The 17,502-nt window shown below is 35.5% G+C and overlaps 1 protein-coding gene and 1 long non-coding RNA gene across 4 annotated transcripts in view; one reads left to right on the top strand and one right to left on the bottom strand.

Annotated features, from left to right (window-relative positions):
• Nucleotides 1-11,694, top strand: part of UFL1 (UFM1 specific ligase 1) — a 51,682-nt gene extending 39,988 nt beyond the window's left edge. For both annotated transcript variants that reach the window (XM_030883008.2, XM_070043442.1), the window contains 7 exons: nt 2,790-2,907; nt 4,046-4,209; nt 4,297-4,427; nt 6,462-6,542; nt 6,862-6,947; nt 7,470-7,650; nt 9,746-11,694. In XM_030883008.2, the coding sequence (XP_030738868.1) occupies nt 2,790-2,907; nt 4,046-4,209; nt 4,297-4,427; nt 6,462-6,542; nt 6,862-6,947; nt 7,470-7,650; nt 9,746-9,964 (980 nt within the window). In that variant the 3' untranslated portion in view covers nt 9,965-11,694. The remainder of the gene's footprint in view (nt 1-2,789; nt 2,908-4,045; nt 4,210-4,296; nt 4,428-6,461; nt 6,543-6,861; nt 6,948-7,469; nt 7,651-9,745) is intronic.
• On the bottom strand, nt 4,047-7,154 carry LOC132593350 (uncharacterized). 2 transcript variants are annotated; one of them, XR_009558731.1, is made up of 4 exons: nt 6,854-7,154; nt 6,410-6,455; nt 6,127-6,321; nt 4,047-4,407 (listed from the first exon to the last, which is right to left on the bottom strand). It is a non-coding gene; the product is annotated as an uncharacterized lncRNA (long non-coding RNA). The 2 variants fall into 2 exon arrangements; XR_009558732.1 differs by having other exon boundaries at nt 4,047-4,500.
• Nucleotides 11,695-17,502: the final 5,808 nt, after the last annotated feature.

The following is a 17,502-nucleotide window of genomic DNA, read 5'->3' on the forward strand; positions in this document are numbered from 1 at the left end:
ATAACACCAGAGTCCCAACAAAGTTCATATTTCAGTTACCAGGGTATGTTAACTGTAATTGCATAAAGTACAAACTTTGTTGCTGGCTCCTTAGTCTACAGATCAGCACATAAATAACAGATGTGCATCATGATCTGTCACAATCACATCACTTATTTCCAAGTTTTTCAGAGGCAGATCACTGTGCATCTCTTATTCACTTTATGCATAGAAAACACAGCATGTAGTTGTGTTGACTTCTTGTCCCCCAGTGATAAATCCATATGACATTTTACAAAAATGGATAATCAAAAGGGGGAATTGGCCAACAAAGATAAATGTGCAGGAAAGGAAAAGTCATAACCCTGGAAATAAAATATGAATCAAGAATGGAGTTATAAAAGAAATGCCTGACCGTGGGAATGTTGGCATTACCTCTGTTCAAGAGACTAGCTGTGCAGTCAGAGAAACTTGGTGAAGACGGAAATAAATAAGGGAAATGGTTGTGACGAAAAGGATAAACATGTCTTAGAGGAGGTGAAGTTGGCAAAAAGCTTCACATTAAAGGAATTCTCAGAGATGTTTCACAACGCTGAAAGGGCAAAGGATAAAATGTTGGAAGCTGATTCAGAGTTTAAAAAGGAATATGACAACTTGCCCAGGCATAGAAAAGATGCTTTCTCTGTATTTTAAGTTACTGGATGAGAAGGCAAGCCCTGTTCATACTATTCTTGATGAGTGTTTTACAAAGAAATAAAACATTTTCATTCTCAGTGTTTCTGATGTGCTAAATTAGAGTGTACTAAACTAGAACTATTAGTCTTTTTTTCATTTCCCTATACATTTATAACCAACAGTAAGAGCTTTGAATGTTTGCACAAACATTTTTAAAAGGTTACAGAACAATCGTAAATTTTCCCATTGTTTATTAAGAACACTTTGCAGTTTTGGCTTGCAGATTTTTATGGTCTCCCAACTTCCATGCAAAAGAAATTATAATATTTTATGAATAGTAAATTTCTACAAAGTTAAGTAGAAAACATTAATTTCATGCCTGTTTAATTTTTATGGTAACACCTAATTGGTTGGTTGCTTCTGTCTAAGCAGGAGAATTAAGTATATGCATCTTTCTTCGTCTAGACTTGTTACTGTTTGGTATGGTTAAGTTAGCAAGAGACTGCTTTTCTAAATAAAATTATGATTTTTAATGTGTTTCTGTTTTTAAAAAATTAATGAAACTGTGATACCTCCCGTCCTCCTTTTCCCCACCAAAAAAAAAAACCTTGAAATGATGATGATTTCACATTTTCTTTTACCTATTCCACAGAATTTATTATGTATGGGCTTGGGAGATATAAGTGTCAAGGCTTCAGATATTAATGTGCTGCTACCTGTAACAGAAAAATTGCTTAAGATCTGTCTAAAGTAGTCTAAGATAGGTAACAATGGCTACTGTTCTCAACATACATAAAGCAGTATTAATTAAAGGAAAAGTATCTTAGAAACTATGAGCTCTACCTTTATTTTAATTAGCATTAAGACTATTCTGTGTTTTACTTTTTCATTAATAAATGGATTTTCCTATTTTCCCAGATGTAACAAGGAGTGGGAGTGAAGTAGCATTTAAGAAAATACTTCTCTAAAATGTGTAGCCCTAAGTAATTGTTAAATGAGGCATGTGATATTCTTTTTGTGTATGGTATAAGAGAGCAGCTATAAAAGAGTAAAACCATTCTCCCTATTAAAAAAAAGGTAATTTCAGTACTTTTGAAAAAGGGTTCTGTTGTAATCTCAGAAATGGAGGATGCAGTTAGGTTCTCAGCTAAAATATACAATCAACTCTGTGTGAAAGATTACTAGAAGGAAATACAATTTAATAACTAGTAAAATGCATGCAGGAAGCAGACGGAGAAATCAGATACTATCAGGAATGAATAGCAGATCTCAGAAAAAAAGTATAGTACTTTTCCATCTATTCTAAAGCTATAATAAGTAGGTGTACTTAGATCTTGATGCATAGTGAAAATTGATTTTTGAGCTATTCTATTTTTATTTCTAAGGTTTTACTTATAGAGTCAATAACCTAATTTAGCTGGGAATAATCACTTTTTTATAGTTTTACAATTAGTAATGGAAATATTGTTAGCTTTCTTTGCAACTCATACTTTCCCAAGTAAGTGAGTAGGCATGACATTTCCACAGTTAACAATTATTTCCATTACATACAAATTTTCCTTGGTATAGAATTATTTTTGTGAGAGCAAAAATAAATTATGGGTGTAAAATTTTAAGTTGTTTTTTCTTCCATGCCTTTCCAAAATAGACAATTTTTAGCTTAATTCTACTGGAGTTGTGGTTCACTTGATTATAACCTGAAAAGCTTGTGTAAATTATAAGGATGATTGGATTTTTATTAAATATTTTTATAAAGAAGGACATTCTGCTCAGTATCCATTGTTCAACAGAAAAATTATCCTTTCCTAAAAGATTTTTTTTTTATCCACTAGTTTTGATTTCCAACTATTTGCATCATCCAAGTTTGGGAGGAAAAAATTGTCTATTTTTTGATTGACTTGTAGAAAACAAGTTAGAAAATTATTACTCAAAAGAAATGCCACTATATATCCTATTTTAACAGTGTTTTCATTGGTTATTGCTATTGGACATTGGCAATTTTGGTGACAAACTAACAATGGAGACTTTATGGTAGGCAATAAATGAATTACCATCTTATTATATATATTAATGGAACCTTATTTGCTTGTAGGTTGCTTATTTTTGTTTTTTCCTATGGCTCATTTTTATTACAGGAAAGAAGAAGCCAGAGATCACTTTTATGTTCCAGGATGAGATTGAAGATTTTTTACAAAAACATTTACAAGATGCCCCTGAGGAGTTTATTTCTGAACTTGCTGAGTACTTAATAAAGCAAGTATAAGAACAAATGTTTTCTGTTTTATAATAGAAATTTAGTGAGTTATTACTTAAAATTTTTACCAGGATCATAGAAAACATAATTTAGGTGTTTTCTTTTCAAACCTTAAAATTTAACTTAGTCACCAAATTCCAAATTTGTTTGCTTACAGAAACAGTTCAACAAACATTTAAGTGCTTTGAGCAAGGCAGTTTCGTCGGAAATACAGGGCAGGAGTGTGGAGGTGGTCTCCTTCACTCATCTTACAGTTCTAATTGGGAGAAAAACACCAGCACTGATCACTGGCTGGTCTCTAACACTGCATGAAAATACATCTAAAATGAAGAAAAGAGTATTTTCTATTTGACAGATTAAACAGTGCACTTTTAGGGAGAAAATAAAGTAACACACTGCCCTCAAAGAGAATAAAATAGCACTACCTTATAAGTGAACCAGGCTAAATTTATCTTCATACAGAAGTAAAAGAAATTGTATAACTTGACTACTGCTAGCTAACATGGTTTTCCCCCAAGTTAGTCTCTATGTGTAAGCTTCTCTAAATGCAATCCAGGAGCCTAGTGCATCTAAATTTTTGAATTAGAAGAACAGCTTTTGTAAGTGAGATTTTTTAAAAACTTGAGTGAACATTCTTGTGCGTGAATACATTACATAATTACATTTTTCGTATATAAAAAGATGAAATAGTTACTATTAATCATTTGCCATAACTTTTTAAAATAATCTATTCTGAGTTGGGCATAAAAAGATTTTTTAAAAATACGTATCTTTTATAGTATGTTAGAAATTGAGAATTTGTTATCATTCCTGAGGATGGGAAACAAATGTATAGGCTACTGTTCTCCAAGTTAACTTTAAAAAGCTGCTCTGAATTGAATTTGAACTGAAGTTTTTGTTACTGTTTTCTTATTGTCTTTCATGCAATAACTTTTAGTACTTAAAACAGAGAAAAATAATTCATTGAAGTTAGAATTTCTGGAATTTGAGGGAAAATTCTTATTAACTATTCTCCAAATTAATCTTATTTGTTTAACAGGGATCTTTTTTAAAGCCTTATTTGCATAGAAGCAAAATTTCTTATCTACATAAACCCAGTACATTTTAATAAACTAAATATATTTATCTCATGCACAGACCTCTAAATAAAACTTATCTCGAAGTGGTACGTTCAGTATTCATGTCTTCAACTTCTGCCTCTGGAACTGGCAGGAAGCACACGATCAAGGACTTGCAAGAAGAGGTTTCAAACCTTTATAATAATATTCGATTATTTGAAAAAGGGATGAAGTTCTTTACAGGTAGGTATTATACTTAACACTGTTTTTTCGTTGATTCTCATAATTGTCCTTGGACATTCATTTTAATGAAGCACTTTTATTTTCCAGATGATACCCAGGCTGCTCTTACGAAGCACTTGCTGAAGACAGTGTGTACTGATGTCACTAATCTCATTTTCAACTTCTTAGCTTCGGACTTAATGATGGCAGTAGACAACCCTGCAACCATTACAAGTGAAGTAAGTTAGTGATTTTCTTGCCACTCTTGATGTGTTTTGCTTTGAAATCCAAGCATGTTTTATTTTCTCACATCTAAAAGGAAAATAAAAGGAGTTTTTAGGAAGAAATCTGTCAGATTTTTAGTTCAAGTTTAGTACTATATATATATACAGTTGCTACTAGGATTGGTAATATAACCAGTCTATTAACAGTAATAATAAAAGTAAGGAAATACTAGTCATTGTGTCTGGGAATGCCTGTAATAAATATAGCATGCGTGCTTGGCCTTCTACTTCCTATTATTGTACAGAAAGCAATAGGAAAACGTTGTATTATCTCTGAAAAAAAGTAAATAAGCTGAGTAGCCTACAAAATCTTTTTTTAAACTCATCAGATGACTCAGATTGGATTTAATTTCACCAGGTAGCCTTGCAAAGAGTGAGGGTCGCTATTCAAAGAGGGGTAGGAAAGAGAGACGGGACAAATGAACTGGCTTAATTTAGGCAGATCTTCAGGGAGAAGAGGTGTCCATCATAGAAGCTGGAAGTAAAGCAGCTGAAATTTTAACAGATTCTTAAAGGTCTAGGCTAGCATCACAGTTTAGAATCCCAGGAAGCACCCAGAACAAGGAAAAAAAAAAAAGGTAATGATGCTTAGTTACTTTGGAATCAGCTATTTTATTTTTTCCTGATTATTGTTACATCACATCCCTTTTTCCTGCTGAGTTGCAAGTCCCTTATCAGTGTTTTGACTTTGCAGTCATTTTCATTTCGTGACACCATCTCATTTATTTGGACTAATTCCAGTTCATTTTCTTAAGTTCTAATCTCAAATTCAAAGCTCATCTCTTCCCTTCTTGCAATGTAAGGTGGAGCTATGGCTCCCAGTTGCCTACAGGAGGAAAGGTATGGCCTATCCCTAGGACTCCTCCTCCTCTTCTTCCTCACCCTAGATCTACTTAAGGTTGGAGATTAGGAAGAATGAAAGAGACAGCAGTGCCTTCATAAGACTGACTGCTATCACTGGCCTTGATCTAGGTCAAACCAAATCAGTCTAATGCTTGTGGCTTCTCGTGATGTGGCCTTTGTTGCATAGGTGGGATAGGTTGTTTTGTGGGGATGTTTTTATTATCATGTGACTCCTCATAGCAAGGACTCCCCCTAAACCTCCAGATAAAGGTCCATTTATCTCTCCTACCCCAGCAAGGTACTGTTTCCCTCCCATTCTTTGCGTTGAGCAGTGATTCTCAACTGCTTGGATAGTTCCATGTACCTGCCTGCATGCCAGCCTCTGCTGTGGGAAGTACCTGGGGTCCTTCCCATGCCCTTTAAGGGCCACAGGAGGATTGCTGTAGCATGGGGTGGGAGTCAATAGGTTGGTCCAATCTTCTAAGACATACTGTAATTTTCAGGGCCTGCTGGCCAAGCCATTCCAATAAGGCCTCCTCCAGAAATTCTGCACTAGAAGGAGCCCTAAGACTCTGGTCAAGAATGCCACCAAACTTCACAAAGCACAGCTCTGTGGAGAGGGGTGCTGAAAAGGTTCCACACACCAGACAGTATAACAAGCAGCCATCCTTCTGTGGTTCAGGTCCCCTCGCTTATAGGCATCCTGGATCTTTATGGCCTTCTGGATCTTTATGAGTGGGGCTCCCTCACTTGGCCTTAGAGAAAAACACTCTTCCCACCACAATAGAAAAAAGCAGGAGCAGCCTCTTACCCCAAATTATTTTTCTTGCACGATGAATGGTGCGTATATGCTCATTCACTCATGCGCTCTCTGTTTATCATTCTTCTTCTTATACTGCTGGAGCAGATGGGAGGAGTAGCGGCTGCATCTAGCGTCTTTGACCGACTGTTGACTAGCATTCTGATTTTAGAGTGTTTTAGCATATTTTTATCCCTAGTTTGTGGTCTAAAATATAAGAACAAAGATAAATTTCACTCAGCATTCTGTTTCAATAGTAAATACTCATTTTTTGTTTTGCTTTGTTTAAACTTACATCCAGTACATGTCAAAGGCACAATTCCAAAGGAATTTCTTTTGCCCTATAGGTAAGAAAAAAAATTCTAAGTAAGTTATCAGAAGAAACTAAAGTAGCTCTCACAAAACTCCATAGCTCTCTGAATGAAAAGGTAAGTGAAGTTTTATTCTATTTAGATATTTGGGCTAGAATTTGTGATCTTTGAATAGATAAATTTTTATCAGAATAACTGAAAACTAAATCTAAACCTATTATCCTGCACTCAGACACCTCTTTGGCAGGTGAAGGAAGAGACCAAGCTGGGGGCATTTTACCCTCTAGCCCTAAATCACAGCTTCAAACTTCATGACAAAATGACCTTTTTAAAAATTGTATCCAGGTTGTAAAATTATAAAATGGTATTAAATGACTGCTTTTCTTTAGGCAACCTGTTTTATAAAAGTAAATCATGGTATTAAATACCTTTTCAGAGCATAGAAGACTTTCTTTCGTGTCTGGATTCTGCAGCAGAAGCTTGTGATATTATGGTGAAAAGGGGAGACAAAAAAAGGGAAAGGTAACATTGAATTAATGTCTGAAATTTCGTATCTGAAATTGGAGTCTGTCTGAATCTTGCATAGAGAACTGTTGTGTCTAAATGGCTGTAGACCTTCAGTCATAGTTAGTCTTCATATCCTCTCTCTGACCCAATAGAATACGGTAGCAGAGTTGCTAATCCCATAGTTGATCAAGGCTGGGAACTTATTAGCTTTAAGACCTTTATAGGAACACTTATTTAATCTAATGCACATCTGTTTGATCCCCAACAATTCAAAATAAAAAGCATACTTTGAGTATCCCTGCTCCATATATATATATACATATATATATATATATATATGTTTTTCTGTCATTTTCTAGCATATTAGTTTGCCCATGCTGTTTAGGATTATGTGTGTCTGTATCCCCTAAAAAGTCCTTTAAAATTGTCATGGAACTAGATTAAACTAGAGATGCTAAAAATGAAAACAGAATAGAAGAATTGAAGTTGGTGAGAACTTGTTAAAATATGATAATGTATTATTTTATTTTTGTTTAGGCAGATACTGTTTCAGCATCGACAAGCACTGGCTGAACAGCTAAAAGTCACAGAAGACCCTGCTCTTATTCTGCATCTCACATCGGTTCTGTTGTTTCAGTTCTCAACCCACAGCATGCTCCATGCACCTGGAAGATGTGTCCCACAGATCATTGCTTTTCTGAATAGTAAAATTCCAGAGGTATTACATTTTCAGTGCACTTGAAACTTCTATAGCTTTTAGATTCTGACTATTTTGAATGGATAGATGTGAATCATTGTGAACACTAAGACACAAAACATATTAACATCATCTTCCTGCTTCCAAGAATGGAAACAGTGAATAAGGAGGTTGATTTTTAAAACTCAGCATAGCTCAGGAATCTTTCAGGATCCTGTAAGATCCATGGTAAGGAATATTCTGAATCTGGAAATTAAGCTTTTGGAAGAGAAGTAATAATGTTCAGTCTTCCATTTCAGTTTATGCAGGTTTAACCTGTCCTTTAAGGACCAGCTCAAAAATTCTTATCTTGCACAAATTCATCTGAGAAACTCTTCAGCTAAAGGTAAATTGGCTTCTTTGAACTTCCAATCACTTTGACAGTATCTTTGGTGACAGAAGCTAGCTCAGTCAACTTACATTAAAATGATCTGTTCATATTTTATCTCCCCCAACTTACATTAAAATGATCTGTTCATATTTTATCTCCCCCAAACTGTAAATTCCTTGAGAGCAAAGACCTTGCTAGATTCAGCTTTCTAATTCTATGGCCAGTAATTTGTAAAGATGAAGACTGTCAATGTATGGGTTGGCCAAAAAGTTCCTTTGGTTTTTTCCATAAGATGGCTTCAGTAGCGGTCAGTTGTCTTTAACTTTATTTGAAACAATATTGTTAGATTGTATTAAGACAGCTGTCATATCAGTGTGCTGTTAAAAAGAAAACATCAAAATTGGTGAATTTTTGTGTAGCCATTTTAATATTGAAGATGAAAAAAAAAAAAGCAACATTTTCGGCATATTATGCTTTATTATTTCAAGAAAGGTAAAAACGGGCTTCCCTGGTGGCGCAGTGGTTGAGAGTCCACCTGCCGATGCAGGGGACGCGGGTTCGTGCTCCGGTCCGGGAAGATCCCACATGCCGTGGAGGGCTAGGCCCGTGAGCCATGGCCGCTGAGCCTGCACGTCCGGAGCCTGAGCTCCGCAGCGGGAGAGGCCACAACAGTGAGAGGCCCGTGTACCGCAAAAAAAAAAAAAAAAGTAAAAACACAACCAAAACACACAAAAAGATTTGTACAGTGTATGGAGAAGGTGCTGTGACTGATTGAACGTGTCAAAAGTGGTTTGTGAAGTTTTGTGCTGGGGATTTCTCGCTGGACAATGCTCCACAGTCGGTAGACCAGTTGAAGTTGATAGCAGTCAAACTGAGACATTAATTGAGAACAATCAACATTACACCATGCAGGAGATAGCCGACATACAATATCCAAATCAAGCGTTTTTCATCATTTGCACCAGCTTGGTTATGTTCATCGCTTTGATGTTTGGGTTCCACATAAGTTAAGCGAAAAAAACCTTGACAGTATTTCCGCACGTGATTCTCTACCGAAAATGTTCCATTTTTAAAACAAATTATGATGAGCAATGAAAAGTGGTGTGGAACAGAAGAGATCATGGAGCAAGCGAAATGAACCACCATCAACCACACCAAAGGCAGGTCTTCATCCAAAGGTGATGTTGTGTATATGGTGGGAAGGGAGTCCTCTATCATGAGCTTTTTCCAGAAAACCAAAAGACTAATTCCAACAAGTACTCCCAAAGAGACCAACTGAAAGCAGCACTAGACTAAAAGCACCCAGAATTAGTCAAGGGAAATCACATAACCTTCCATCAGGATAAGGCAAGACTGCATGTTTCTTTGATGACCAGGCAAAAGCTATTACAGCTTGGCTGGGAAGTTCTGATTCATCCGCTGTATTCACCAGATATCACACCTTCAGATTTCCATTTATTTCAGTCTTCACAAAATTCTCTTAATGGAAAAAACTTCAGTTCCCTGGAAGACTGTAAAAGGCACCTGGAACATTTGTGTTCAAAAAGAAAAAAAATTTGGGGGAAGGTAGAATTATGAAGCTGCCTGAAAAATGGCAGAAAGTAGTGGAACAAAACAATGAATATGTTGTTCAATAAAGTTCCTGGTGAAAATGAATTTACTTTAAAAACTGAAGGAAACTTTTGGCCAACCCAATACTTTGTTCTACAGAAAACATGTTTGTTAACTTTTCTCCTCTTTTCACAGGTTCAACATACTCTTTTAGTAAAGTATCAAGGTTTGGTTATAAAGCATTTAGTCAGTCAAAGTAAGAAGACTGGGCAGGGAGAAGATCCCTTGAGTGATGAATTAGACAAAGAACAAGAAGATATCATCAGTATGACTCGTAAAGAGCTTCAAGAACTTTCCTCATCCATTAAAGACCTTGTTGTCAAATCCAGGAAATCATCAGTGACAGAAGAGTAATGATTTTAATTTACTTAATGTTGTCATACAGTAAACGTTTTTTCCCCAAAGTTAAAGGTGAGTGGTTACAAAAAGAAATACGCATTTCACAGTCCAGAATCCCCCACCCAATAGCACTTCCCACACTCACAGTTCAGTTAAAACAGTAGTGTTGTATTCATTGTAAATCTTACAAAGATGTGAATTTTTGTAAATTGGGTTCTCCATGGAAGATTTCTTTTTCACATTATTCTAAAAATTATACATTTCAGGTTTATTTTCTTTCTAGATGCTGAATGAAGAATAAATCTTCTGCTTTTATCTCTAGGAAAGGACTCATTTGTTGTGTTATTGGATTTCAAGTGACACGTGTAAATTTACACATATTAAGCAGAAACTTAAAATGCGGTCATGTTTTTTTTTGGTGTTGAAAATAGTGTTTTTACTTTAAAATTAATAGAGAATGGTTCAAACCTAAAATACAGAAACTTGCAAAATATTTTTTTATTACTAAGCCCTCACTCTTATTTCTGGCAGATAGATGGCTTCTCATCTCCCCCACAAGAGTGAACTTTTATGTGGCTGGGAGGTTCAGGGATGTGTTTACAGGTACAGAAGAACACCCGAGGAGCCCATGCACTGCTGTGCTCTATTCTAAAGTACAATGCTAACAAGAGTGAGAGAAAAAATATAATTTACTACTGATAGGTTTAAGTCACATTTTAACATTGTAATAACTAAAAATTTAATATAGTTTTTTTAACCCAGTTTGCATTTCTGAATTTCATTTTTTATATTAATAGTCACCATCACCTAATACTTTGTTGTAGGGGATCTATAAGTGCATTTAAATCATTAGAACTTTTTTTTTTCAAAATAGAAACGCTTATTAAAAAATAGGTGTTTTGGGGCTTCCCTGGTGGCGCAGTGGTTGAGAGTCCGCCTGCTGATGCAGGGGACATGGGTTAGTGCCCCGGTCCGGGAAGATCCCACATGCCGCAGAGCAGCTAGGCCCATGAGCCATGGCCGCTGAGCCTGCACGTCCAGAGCCTGTGTTCTGCAATGCGAGAGGCCACAACAGTGAGAGGCCCGCATACCGCAAAAAAAAAAATAGGTGTTCTTGTTCTGTAAAGATTAGTAGTAGTTAAAAGACTAAAATAGTTCCTTGGAGTAATAATCATTTCAATCAGATGAGTTTCAAGCAACAATTTATTGTATATAAAAGAGGAACTTATTTAAAATAGTAAATTAAATCTCAAATATTTTTTTTAAATACTGTTTTATATAATACCTTACATGGCATTTAAAACTATTTTTGAAAATGTTTGAATACAAAGATTGGTCTACCTCTACACTAATTCTAGACAAAGTATTAATATTGAAAGAAATATAATTTGCTAAGCAAAGTTGATAGGAATGTAATAAACTAAAAAATATTTTCCATTGCTAATTTTCTATTAATATATTTTCATAAGGGCAAAGGAAGAAAAATGACAAATCCTCTGTGAACACAAATTCCAATTAGTTTGTTGATTCAGCTTCTAAAATACTGAACACCCAACCTCTTTTTTTATTCAGTCTTTAAGGACCTTACCATTTATGCTTCAGGAGATATCAAAGTAATCCACATTTGAGTCAAACTAGATCATAGACGATAAAGCAAATAAAAGCATTATGACTGTTCATTTGTGAAAATAAAAATAGAAGAGACAATGAAGCAAATAAAATATTCTTATTTTGTTTGCATGAAATTTGTTTCATCAAAATGGTTATTTTTCCACAGTAAATAAGAGCAGTTTTTATTTTTTTGTAAATAAAATTATTTAGCTGATTTCATATTAAAAATCTAATTTCATTAATAAAAGTTGTTCCATGTTTATCTACTATGATCTTAATGGGCAGATTTAAGAATGTTATTTAAAATAAAGTTGTCTGTTGTTTCTGTTAAATTTTATGTACTTGGAAGCTTGTTATTTTAATTACTAGGATTGATACATATATGTATTTACATTTTAAAATTCTATTCTGAACATTTTTAAAGGATTTTGTTATACTTTTCTTACACAAAAATAATTCTAGTCCTTTCATTCCTTGAAAGTTTGCCATTTCGTGAACCATTTCACCTCAGTAAATCATTTTCAGTTAGCTAGTTTTCAGCAAATGTATAGCTAAACTCTCATCTGCTACTTTCTACTGTTGCAGATAATGGTAGAGATATTTGAATAATGTGCTCAGGTATTCATATTCATGTGTTCCATCTCCAGACCATGTGTTTTTGAATAGTCAAAGGAAACTCACTTCTGACCATCAGAAAGATTCAGTGAAGAGTGGTATATCTTACCAAAATTAGTATATTTTCCAAAAAGACCTTAATGCTAACTTAGAACAATAAATGTAGAAATTGCTTAACCTGAATGTAGAACCATCTTGAACTTTTTGGAGAATGTATTGATATTTTAGTCAGACCATGAAGCACCAAGGACGAGGTCAAAGTGCAACAGTGAGCTGAAGAAGAGTGTGTGAAGAAACGGTTCCTTCCTTCCTCAGAAATGCCACTTGACCCATGGCCAAATGGGTTTTTTTTCTATCAAGAGCTAATTTATGTGAGTTGGATAGGGGGTGGGGACGATGGAAGGTTTGCTTTCTTTGACTAATACCAATGAAGTCTTTGACCCAGTGTACATGGGAGATGAAAGAAAAACACATTTATAAGCTCTGAGATGTACATTTTCCACAGAACCTAGGAGCACTATTAAAGTGGCTGTTAAAATGATCTACAGACTCACTCAAGTTGCTCCACTTTGAAGGCCACACCAAGCCAACAGGAGAATAAATAGAACCCAGGACTCTACAGCAATCAGAGAAGAAAAAGAATCCAAATTGGAAAGGAAGAAGTAAAACTGTCACTGTTTGCAGGTGACATGATATTATACATAGAAAATCCTAAAGATGCTACCAGAAAACTACTAGAACTCATCAGTGAATTCAGTAAAGTTGCAGGATACAAAACTAATATGCAGAGATCCATTACATTTCTAACAATGAAATATCAGAAAGAAATTAAGGAAACAATCCCATTTACCATTGCATTGAAAAGAATAACATACCTAGGAATAAACTTAACTGCAAAAGACCTGTGCTCTGAAAATTGTAAGACACTGATGAAAGAAACCAAAGCCGACACAAACAGATGGAAAGAGATACCATGTTCTTGGATTAGAAGAATCAATACTGTTAAAATGACCATACTACTACCCAAGGCATTTTACAGATTCAGTGTAATCCCCATCAAATTACCAATGGCATTTTTCACAGAACTGGAACAAAAAAAGTTTTAATTTGTACAGAAACACAAAAGACCTCAAATAGCCAAAATAATCTTGGGAAAGAACAGAGCTGGAGGAATCATGCTCCCCAACTTCAGACTATACTATAAAGCTACAGTAATCAGAAAAGTATGGTATTGGCACAAAAACAGACACATAGATCAATGGAACAGGATACAGAGCCCAGAAATAAACCCACATGTTTATGGTCAATTAATCTACAACAAAGGAGGCAAAATTACACAACAAAGAGAAGACAGTCTCTTCAATAAGTGGTGCTGGGAAAACTGGACAGCTACATGGGAAAGAATGAAATTAGAATGTTCTCTAACAGCATACACAAAAATAAGACTCAAAATGGATTAAAGACCTAAACATAAGACTGGATACTGTAAAACTTCTAGAGGAAAACATAGGCAGAACACTCTGACATAAATTGCAACAATATTTTTTTGGATCTGTCTCCTAGAGTAATGGAAACAAAGGCAAAAATTTTAAAATGGGACCTAATTAAAAGCTTTTGCACAGCAAAGGAAACCATAAACAAAATGAAAAGACAGCCTACTGAATGGAAGAAAATATTTGCAAACAATGCTACCAACAAGGGATTAATTTCCAAAATATACAGTTTATACAGGTCAATATCAAAAAAAACAACCCAATAAAAAAAATGAGCAGAAGATCTAAATAGGCATTTCTCCTAAGAAGACACACAGATAGCCAACAGGTACATGAAAAGACGTTCAACATCACTATTAGAGAAATGCAAATCAAAACTACAATGAGTTATCACCCCACACTGGTCAGAGTGGCCAGCGTCAAAGTCTACAAATAATAAATGCTGGAGAGGGTGTGGAGAAAAGGGAACCCTCCTACCCTGTTGGTGGGAATGTAAATCGGTGCAGCCACTATGGAGAACAGTATGGAGGTTTCTTTAAAAACTGAAAATAGAGTTGCCATATGATCCAGCAATCCAACTCCTGGGCACATATCCTGAAAAGATGAAAACTAATTCAAAAGGATACATGCACCCCAGTGTTCATAGCAGCACTGTTTACAATCACCGAAACATAGAAGAAACCTAAATGTCCATCAACAGATAAATGGATTAAAAAAATGTGGTATATATGTGCACACACTACTCAGCCATTAAAAAGAATGAAATACCATTTGCAGCAACATGGATGGACCTAGAGACTGTCATACAATCAGAGAGACATATAATTATCACTTATGTGGAATCTTAAAAAAATCTAAAAAATGATATAAATGAACTTATTTACAAAATAGAAATAGACTCACACACATAGAAAACAAACTTATGATTACTACCAGAGGGGATAGCAGGGGGTAGCGGGGAGATAAGTTAGTTTGGGATAAACATATACACACTACTATGCATAAAACAGATAAACAACAAGGACCTACCATATAGCACAGGGAACTATATTCAATATCTTGTAATAACCTATAATAGAAAAGAATCCAACAGTATTTTATATATATAATTATATATGTAATTTATATATATATATAATTTTATAGTTGATTTACCTTGACTTGGTAAATCAACTATAAAATTAATTAATTTAGAAAAATAGAACACAGGACAGACCTCTTCCAAACCACCTAAGAAAGAAAGCCTGACTTTTGGGCCTTCAGAAACAGTGTTTATTCCATTTACATCACACACAAAAAAAGAAGGAACAACTACTTTGAACAGGTTATTAAATTTTTATAAGTTCCCAGTGTTGTGTTTTATCTGTTTTACCAGGCTTGTCTCTATTTCCACCTCTGTGCCTCTTCAGTGATTAGTAGTAAGACCTAACCTGGATGTGTGTTTGAAGAGCAGGAAGGGATTGCATTGGGGTGTGATGGAAAAAAAGAGGACATGGTGAATTTAAATCCTTGGCTCAGTAATCTCCTGGATCCTGTAAGACAGCTAAGTACAAAGAATATGAATGAAAATCTTAAAAATGTGCCTTGCTTTCAAGGAGATGGCAAGAATCAACAATTGTAGTTCCATACAGTGTTTTGAGAGAAGCAAGCAGAGGATGTTATGGGAGAAGAAAGTCAAACTGTCTTGCACTGCAGGGAGGGAAGCTGAACAGGCTGGGGGTGACCCCCTGAACTGAGTCCTGAAAGAAGAGTCGGGCTAGCCTGGTATGGGCATTTCTGGGCAGAGAAAAGGAGATTCTGGAGTACTAAGATAATATGAAATGAGACATTTGAGAATCCCTAAAGTATGAAAATAAGAAAAATGGTTCGGGGAAGTAGTGTAAGATGAAGCTGGAGAGGTCAGAGGGGGATCACAAAATGCCTTACATGCTAAACAGAAAAGTTTAGCCATCCTCCGAAAAACAAGGGGTTGCTTTTAAAGATTAACCAGGGATGTGAGGTGATTAGATTTGTCTTCTAGAAAGATCATCCATTCTGAAAGGCAGTTTGACAATTTACCAAAATCCTTTAAAATGTATACATTATTTGTTTTGCACTTCTCTAATGATTAGTGATGTTGAGCATCCTTTCACGTTTGTTGGCCATCTGTATATCTTCTTTGGAGAAATGTCTATTTAGGTCTTCTGCCCATTTTTGGATTGGATTTTTTTTTGATATTGAACTGCATGAGCTGCTTGTATATTTTTGAGATTAATCCTTTGTCAGTTGCTTCGTTTGCAAATATTTTCTCCCATTCTGAGGGTTGTCTTTTCATCTTGTTTATGGTTTCCTTTGCTATGCAAAAGCTTTTAAGTTTCATTAGGTCCCATTTGTTTATTTTTATTTCCATTTCTCTAGGAGGTGGGTCAAAAAGGATCTTCCTGTGACGTATGTCATAGAGTGTTCTACCTGTGTTTTCCTCTAAGAGTTTCATAGTGTCTGGGCTTACATTTAGGTCTTTAATCCATTTTGAGTTTATTTTTGTGTATGGTGTTAGGAAGTGTCCTAATTTCATTCTTTTACATGTAGCTGCCCAGTTTTCCCAGCACTTATTGAAGAGGCTGTCTTTTCCCCATTGTATATTCTTGCCTCCTTTATCAAAGATAAGGTGACCACATGTGTGTGGGTATATCTCTGGGCTTTCTATCCTGTTCCATTGATCTATATTTCTGTTTTTGTGCCAGTACCATACTGTCTTGATTACTGTAGCTTTGTTGTATAGTCTGAAGTCAGGGAGCCTGATTCCTCCAGCTCCATTTTTCTTTCTCAGGATTGCTCTGGCTATTCGGGGTCTTTTGTGTTTCTATACAAATTGTGAAATTTTTTATTCTGGTTCTGTGAAAAATGCCATTGGTAGTTTGATAGAGATTGCATTGAATCTGTAGATTGCTTTGGGTAGTATAGTCATTGCAAATCAAAACTACAATGAGGTATCACCTCACACCAGTCAGAATGGCATCATCAAAAAATCTACAAACAATAAATGCTGGAGAGGGTGTGGAGAAAAGGGAACCCTCTTGCACTGTTGGTGGGAATGTAAATTGATACAGCCACTATGGAGAACAGTATGGAGGCTCCTTACAAAACTAAAAATAGAACTACCATATGACCCAGCAATCCCACTACTAGGCATATACCCTGAAAAAAACATAATTCAAAAAGAGACATGTACCACAGTGTTCACTGCAGCACTATTTACAATAGTCAGGACATAGAACCAACCTAAATGTCCATCAACAGATGAATGGATAAAGATGTGGCACATATATACAATGGAATATTACTCGACCATAAAAAGAAACGAAATTGAGTTATTTTGTAGTGAGGTGGATGGACCTAGAGTCTGTCATACAGAGTGAAGTAAGTCAGAAAAAGAAAACCAAATACCGTATGCTAACACATATATATGGAATTTTTTTAAGAAAAGGTTCTGAAGAACCTAGGGGCAGGACAGGAATAAAGACACAGATGTAGAGAATGGACTTGAGGACACGGGGAGGGGGAAGGGTAAGCTGGGACGAAGTGAGAGAGTGGCACTGACATATATACACTACCAAATGTAAAACAGATAGCTAGTGGGAAGCAGCTGCATAGCCCAGGGAGATCAGCTCAGTGCTTTGTGACCACCTAGAGGCGTGGGTTAGGGAGGGTGGGAGGGAGACATGAGGGAGGGGATATGGGGATGTATGTATACATAGAGCTGATTCACTTTGTTACACAGCAGAAAGTAACACAACACTGTAAAGCAATTATACTCCAATAAAGTTGTTTTTAAAAAATGCATATACTAAAAAA

Source organism: Globicephala melas, chromosome 14, assembly GCF_963455315.2.
Source record: "Globicephala melas chromosome 14, mGloMel1.2, whole genome shotgun sequence".
Taxonomy (NCBI): Eukaryota; Metazoa; Chordata; class Mammalia; order Artiodactyla; family Delphinidae; genus Globicephala; species Globicephala melas.